The following is a 7,427-nucleotide window of genomic DNA, read 5'->3' as shown; positions in this document are numbered from 1 at the left end:
CCTTCCTATCGCTGGGGTCGGGGGCCCCGATCTCTCCTTTCCGCAGGGGGCAAACTGCAGCCCTCGGGCCCGGATTGTACCAGGTCTCGCGGGATTTGAAGAGGAGTGTCAGGCTCTTCCATCGATTGGGCCTCGCACCGCCGAATGCAGCGATGCCGGGTCGCTTGGAAAATCTGTTTAAATACCTCAGAACCTCTGGTCTGTAGCTGCCTGGGGAATCTGACAGGCACCGGGTGGGATTCCCAGAATCAGTTGGGTGCCTAAATCCCATCGATCTCAGTGCAGTTTGGATGTCCCAGTGCTCTTAAAAATCCCACTGAGAACAAACCTGCTTCTTTATCTGCCTCAGTTGTTACAGTAACTGGGCCCCGATGCATAAAGCCCCGGGCTGGTAGACAACCGACGTGCCTCTGATTTGCCACAACCCCTGTTGTGCTAGGAGACACACCTCTAAGGACTAGAGAGACAGAGCGGAGATACAACCACATTCATTCCAACAGACTTAGTTTTCACACGGGTTGTGAATGACAGGAGAGGTCGCCCGCCCTCGGAGTGTGTTGAGGAACCTAGTCTGATGGAGACTGGCCCATAGAGGAGCGATGTTGCAGGGATTTTGGAATCTTGCCTCTAATTGTTCCATATGACAAAGGTCCCCTCCGGTTGAATGGGTGGTAACGTGTCCTCTCTGAAATCCCGCGGCTGCGGTCCTACCCCGCCATCACAGAACCCAAGTTATGGGATCTCCACAGCCGGTGCCTTGCTCCACCGCCCCCAGGCTGGGGCAGGCCCACGTGTACCTCGGGAACTGGGAGGGAAGGAGAGAAGCTCAGGCTGATCTGTGATGCCTCAGATCTGTCCATGCCTCGGAGTTGTTACCCCTCCCGCAAGGGGGTCTGGCAGCCCGCTGGGGAAGTGCCGGATCGGGCAGAAGACATGCAACAGGGGGAGAGATTCCCTTAGTCCCACTCTGGGACAGACCGGAACATCATCCCTATTGGCAAATTCAGGAGTCGCTTCTCCCTGCAATCTCGGTCAGTCCCACATCAGTCCCACAAGGAGCCCAACACGAGCCCAGCACTGCCCGGGCCGCTGCCCTTCTGTGGGAGAACCCCAGGGGGTCAGAGTCGAGCGCTAGCTCTGAACTGGACGTCACTTTCCCTACCCCGCTCCTCGCTCATATCCTCGCCCTGACACCCGCATGCAAATCCCTGACGCTCGAGCCCCATATAAACGCGGGCCCCTGGCGGTGGAGAGCCCAAGCGCTCTGGCTGTCTCCAGCGGAGAGCTGCTCTGTGCTCGGACAGCGGCACCATGCGGCCCTTCCTGGTCTTCTTCGTCCTGCTGGCCGCCCGCTCGGGTGAGTGCTGGGTGGGACTGATCTGAGAGTCACCCAGGCAGCGGGCGGATTCATAGAATCATAGAATAGTAGGGCTGGAAGAGACCACAGAAGGTCATCAAGTCCCGCCCGCTGCCCAGGGCAGGACCAATCCCAACTAAATCTGGGCTTTGCTCACTCGGCTCTGTCTTTCCACAGGGGTCCTGTCCCAAGTGCAGCTGCTGGAGTCAGGGCCCGGAACCGTGAAACCCGCAGAGACTCTGAGCCTCACCTGCTCCATCTCCGGAGCCTCCTCAGACACCCTGGGCAGTAGCTGCTGCTGGTGGAACTGGGTCCGGCAGAGCCCTGGGAAAGGGCTGGAGTGGATGGGGCGCATAGCGCAAGGGGGGAGCACGAACTACGCGGCGTCCCTGCAGAGTCGGATCAGCATCTCCGTGAACCCTCCGAGGAACCAGTTCTCGCTGCAGCTCCGCTCGCTGACAGCTGCAGACACCGCCACCTATTACTGCGCCAGAGAGTCACAGTGACACGGAGCGCAGCGGGCCCTGCACAAAAAGGGGAAGCGGTGTCTAAGCGGCCTGGAGAAGCCAGAGGAGCAGGGCGAGCGGGGCCCCTCAGAGATCAGGACACACACGGTGACGGATGCGAACAGCCCACACGCTCCTGTCGGGCAGTGACCGGGGCGGGGCGATTGTCTGTCGAACGAGAACACAGAGCGCAGGGACAGTCTGAGACCCGGGTCTTTCTTCCCACGGGATATCAGGGGTCTGGGAAGCACCATCCCCGCCCTCCGCTACCCAAGAAAATCCAAGCGATACAACTGGAATTAACTCGCTCTGCCTTGTGTGTGTGTTGGGCGGTGTCATGGGGATCCCACCGTGCGCACTGGGGTGAGGCGGCTGGGCTGGCACTAGTTGGGAGTCAGACGCAGAGATTGGTTCCTGGCTCTGTCACTCCCCTGTTGCTGGTAGTGGCTCTGAGCCTCTGTTTCCCCCAGCCCCTTTCCCTTAAGGAGGGGAGGCGTTTTCGCAAATCTGAACAAAGATTCTGGATTCTCAATTCGTCTCCATTTGGGCACCCAAACCCCTTAGGAGGCTTTGGAAACATCCCGGCCTTGGGCGGTAGGAGCTTTGTGCACAAGAGGGTCTCACGACCTTAATCTCAGCTGGTCCCTCTCGGGTCCCTTGTCACACAGACCCCATTGGCTTGAGGCCTTTTCTATCAGTGACACAGAAGTTGGGACTCGCCCAGTCAGAGCTCAGCCTAGATAATTGCCCGAACCCATCGACTCCAAATCGCAGGCCCTCAAGCACCGATTGGTCTTCCTGTCCCTGGGGCCCCCGGGCCGGGATCGCTCCTTTCCGTAGGGGGCAAACTGCAGCCCTCTCGCCCGGGCGGATGGCGCCAGGTCTCGCGGGATTAGAACAGGAGATTCAGACTTCTCCATGGATCGGGCCTCGCACCGCCGAATGCAGCGATGCCAGGTCACCTGGGAACTCTTTGTCCAAATACTTGAAACTCTTGTCCGTAGCTGCCTGGGGAATCAGACAGGCACCGGGTGCGATTTTCAGAATCAGCTGGGTGCCTAAACCCCATAGATCTCAGTGCAGGCTGGGTGTGCCAGCGTTCTTTAAAATACCACTAAGCACAAACCTGCTTCTTTATCAGCCTCAGTAGTTACAGTAAATGGGCTCCGATACATAAAGGCCCCGGGCTGGTAGATAACCCGAGAGTTAGGTGTCCAAATTGCAGCAAAGCGGAAAGAAATGAAATGACTGTCCCTAACCCCCTTAGGACACTCTCGTAGGGTCAGAGAGTTAAGGACCCGGTCTAAGCTTCTGCAGGGCCCAAGCCAGAGAACGGTACCGGTCTGAGACTCTCAGTCTGGCTGGCCAGTGACTCCCCAGTGACTTCCTATTGCCCGTGACACCTTGGTCAGGAGCTCGCACCCCGCTCCCTGCAGTGAAGCGGAACCTTCCAGGCGGAGGTGCCGGGCAGGGCGGGGACCCTCCGTCCGGATCCTGATGAGGGATCTGCCTCAATCTTCGACTTGCCGCGGCGCGACAGGAGCAAACCCACGTGCGGGGCAGTAATTGTGGGTGTGACCCCGCCCGCAGCCCAGGGGCCCTGTCTACCCCCAAACGAGCCAGGCACATTCCGGGCGGACGCTGCCTGTTTAAAGCTCTAACCACTAGGCTAACAGCTAAGGGAAGCCACCAGCAACTCCTTCTGTCGCACAAGGGGCTTGGAGGGGTAATTAAGCATCATCTGAGGCACCTCCCACCAGGACAGGGCTGTGAATCCCAACTGAAGTTCGGTACCTAACTCCCTTCCACAGATGGGACTGCTCCTCTCCTGAAAAGCCTCCGGCTTCACCTTCAGCAACGCCTACGTGAACTGGGACCGACAGGCTCCCGGGAAGGGGCTGTAGTGGGTGGCATGCCTCAGTTCCCCGAGTGGGAGTGAACAGTTGTATTCCCCGGCTGCTCAAGGCCGATTCACCATCTCCAGGGACAACTCCAACAACCTGTTGTCCCTGCAAATGACCGGCCTGAAGCCCGAGGGCACCGCCCGCTTTTACTGTGCCGGAGACACAGCGACACGAAACCTATTGATGCTCCTGCAAAAGCCCAGCCTGCAGAACCCGCGGCGGCCACGCGGGGGCAGCAGAGACAAACAACCCGGCGCGGGGCGCAGAACGGAGAAGGCGCCTCCAGGCGAATAAAACACAAACCTGCCCCGGGGCTTTAACCCTTTCACTGCCCAGCCACGTCCCCTGTTTGCAGCCAAAGTCCCTCTGGGCCCGTGGAGGAGAAGCGCACGAGAAGGAAAGAAGACGAGAGGAGACACAGAGGAGGTGGCTTAATGCGTCTGGGGACGGAGGGGGATGGGCAGGTCTCGGACACACTGGGCCGGAGACAGACAGGCTGGGCGGTGTCCGGTTTCACTCAGGTCGCCCTGTTTCAATAGCAGCTCGCGGGGACCCGGAGAACAGACCCACTAGACTCCTGTTCCGTGTCTCGGTGCCAATGAGGAATCCCTGCCCTTCCCCCTCGGCCCGCTTTTGCCTCCATCCGGAGCTAAGGGCTCCAGCCTGGGGCTCACACACTTGGATTCGCTTCCCTGATCCCTCGCGGCCTCCCCGTGTCACCGCTGACAAGTCCCGCAGAGCCAGATCTTTAGAGGTGTCCGCCCACCCAGACACGCAGAGAGGGGCCTGGCGCGATTTTCAGAAGTGTCCAGGTGTCTAACGCCCAGTGGTTTACCTGGGAGCTGCACGTCCCTTTGGTGACCCTCACTCGGCATCTGTCGGTGTCTTCAGGGGCCTGCAAAGCCCCGAGAACCTGGCCCTGGCGGATTTCACACATGGAAGGAGCAGACGCTTCATTTCCCTTGACCTGCAGGGGGAGTTAGCCGCCTCCATCGCTCAGGCTCTTTGGCACAGCCCTTAGGTACCGCTCTGTGTACTGAGGCACCTGTGTAAATCCGTCCCGTGGGGAACCTGGTGTGAAGTGGGGCTGAGAGCGTCTCGCTGCCTCACAAGGCTGCTGCGAGAACAAGCACACTACAGAGATTACGGTAATAGAGAACAGCTGCTATGGGATGTAATTCACAACTCGATCAATAGCTTTGAAAAAATCACCCCCTCAGCTGTGTTTTCCCAAGCTCAGCTGGTCCAGTCCGCGCTAGGGAGGGGGAAGCCCTGTAGGCCTGTCTCACGGATCTGTGCTGTGTCTGGTTACTCCCTCTCCAGGGTCCATACTGGGCCCTGGGTCCAAGACACAGCTGGGGAGGGCACTGTGGCCTAGGAGCTGGATATTCCCATCTTCCCAGTGTCGAGTGGACACCATTAGTGACACCTCCAGTACGGCGATCTCCCTCTGCCACTTCCTAAACTCACCTGGGGAACCCGCATGAGAGCTCAGCCGCTGGCATCTTTCATAGCGCCTTTGCACGGAAATCCGTGCCCGGGCTCCCAGTTAAATACCAGCCCCTGGCTCTAGGAGCCTCAGTCTCTGATTAGACACAGACCAGCCCGGCCCTGCTGGTTTCCCTCAGTGCCTGAGACCGAGAATGGAACCTCTGCTGCTTTTCCTTGCCCTGCTCGCCGCCCCCCGCTGTGAGTGTCCGTGGGGATGAAGGGGAACTAGGAACAGAGCCCTGGATTGGTTCGGGGGTTACTATTGTCTTGGCTTGTTTTCTCCTTTCCTAGGTGTCCTCGGTCAGGCGCGACTGGTCCAGTCCGGCTCGGGGGCGGCGAAACCCGGAGAGACCCTCACCCTGAGCTGCGCTGTCTCTGATACTGTGGATAGCGGCGCTGGCTGGAACTGGATCATGCAGCCTGCAGGGGAGGGGCTGGAGTGCATGGGGCAGAGGTGCTATGACAGCAAAAACGAGGACTGGGAACCAGTCTACGCCCCCTCCCCCCAGGGCCGAGTCAGCATCTCTGCAGACACCGCCAGGAACCAGGTCTGGCTGCAGCTCCGCGCGCTGACCCCTACAGACAGCGCCCCCTAGTGCTGTGCCAGAGACACAGAGACACAGGGCAGAGCCGGGCCCGCTCTAACAAGGCGAAGCGGGTTTTCAACAGTGCGGAGACCCTGGGGACTGGGCCATTGGTCACACTGGGGGGCGGGGCTCTGGCTGTCAGTCTCCATTGCCTTTACCGGGGGTTGTTGCTCACAAAGCTCCCGTGTATGTGCCGGACTCAGGGTCCAGCAACCCCACGAGAATGGCCCGGCTCAGAGTCACGTAACATTTCCCGATCCCCTCCCAGCCCTCCAAGGCACCGCCTCTGCGCCCCTGCGCCCACCAGTGTGAAGCGCTCGGAGCCCATTTAAAGTGTCACAAACCCTCCTGGCCAGCGAGTGGTTATGGGGAAAGAACAGCGGGCAAACCCTCCAGAAACGGAGCCTCTTGTCCTTGGGAATACCAGGCCGAGATTTGCAAACTTCTCCTGGGGATCTGGGCGCCAAGGACCCTCCCCCTTAATAAGGCAATAGAAACATTTAACCGCCCACTTCGCTACCTACCTGTGCCTCCAACTGATAATCAATAACCAATAAGCGGAGGTCAATAATGCATCAGGGGTAAGTGTTTGCGGGTTGGAACAGGGAAGGGTGCGGAATAACTGGAGTCCCAGGGGCCGAAACTCGATTTCTTCGGCGCCTGCTTTGCTCACACGAATAAACCAGACACTAATGGGACAGACTGGAGCGGGGTGAGAGAGTTTAATTCCCTGCGGGCTTTCGTGTTTTCCTCCTTTGCAGCGACGGAGCAAAGTGTGTGTGAGAGAGAGACAGAGAGAGAAGGTCCAGGAAGGGCACGAGGAGGCAGAGGGGCCTTTTGATCGGCTCCTTCTCGCTCCTCCCGTAGGCGATGCCTCCTTATGCAAATCCCCGCGCCGGGCTCTGGGCTAAAGTAGCGGCCCCCGGGAGCTCACAACCACCGTGTCCCCATCCGCCGAGCTGCCTCCTCCTCCTGCACCATGAACTCCCCGCTCCTCCCGCTGCTCCTCCTGGCCCTGGCCCCAGGTGAGTCACGGCTGGAGGCAGTGGGAAGCGGCGCGAGTTCGGGAAGGAGGCAGGTGAGTTGGAGTCTGACCGATCCCTGCTTTTCCCAGGTGCCCGGTCCCAGCTCCAGCTCCAGGAGTCCGGCCCGGGCGTGGTGGAGGCCGGAGAGACCCTCTCACTCAGCTGCTCTGTCACCGGGGGCACCATCGCCGGCAGTTACGGGCGGGCCTGGATACGGCAGGCTCCGGGCCAGGGGCTGGAGTGGATGGGAGTATGGAGCGGGAGTTCAGATATAAACTACAACCCGTCCCTGGAAGGCCGCATCACCATCCTCGTGGCTTCTTCCAACACCAAGTATTATCTGCGGCTCAGCTCGGTGACAGCTGCAGACACCGCCACGTATTTCTGTGCCAGAGGCTCCACAGTGACACGGAGCGAAGCAGGGACCAGCACAAAAAGGGGAAGCGGGTTCTGAGCAGGGCAGTGAAGCGGGGAGAGCCGAGCCCAGAGCCCCTCCCCTCCCCACACTGACAGGGCTGAATTCTCCAGAAGGGAGCAGCCGGAGCCTCCCCCCATCC

General features: G+C 59.7%; 1 long non-coding RNA gene and 1 gene segment (V, D, J or C); both read left to right on the top strand.

Moving 5' to 3' along the window:
• The first annotated feature begins 4,009 nt into the window (after window positions 1-4,009).
• LOC142821354 (uncharacterized) lies at window positions 4,010-6,023 on the top strand. The gene is made up of 2 exons (XR_012898149.1): window positions 4,010-5,456; window positions 5,550-6,023. It is a non-coding gene; the product is annotated as an uncharacterized LOC142821354 (long non-coding RNA).
• Window positions 6,024-6,584: 561 nt separating this feature from the next.
• The window catches only part of LOC106732485 (immunoglobulin heavy variable 4-59-like), a 104,150-nt gene continuing 103,307 nt past the window's right edge, over window positions 6,585-7,427 (top strand). The window contains 1 exon segment of the V gene segment in view: window positions 6,585-6,870. Coding sequence covers window positions 6,825-6,870 — 46 coding nt within the window.

This window comes from Pelodiscus sinensis, chromosome 30 (genome assembly GCF_049634645.1).
Source record: "Pelodiscus sinensis isolate JC-2024 chromosome 30, ASM4963464v1, whole genome shotgun sequence".
Taxonomy (NCBI): Eukaryota; Metazoa; Chordata; order Testudines; family Trionychidae; genus Pelodiscus; species Pelodiscus sinensis.
The sequence above is the reverse complement of the archived record's forward strand: the minus strand, read 5'-3'. Positions and strand labels throughout refer to the sequence as shown.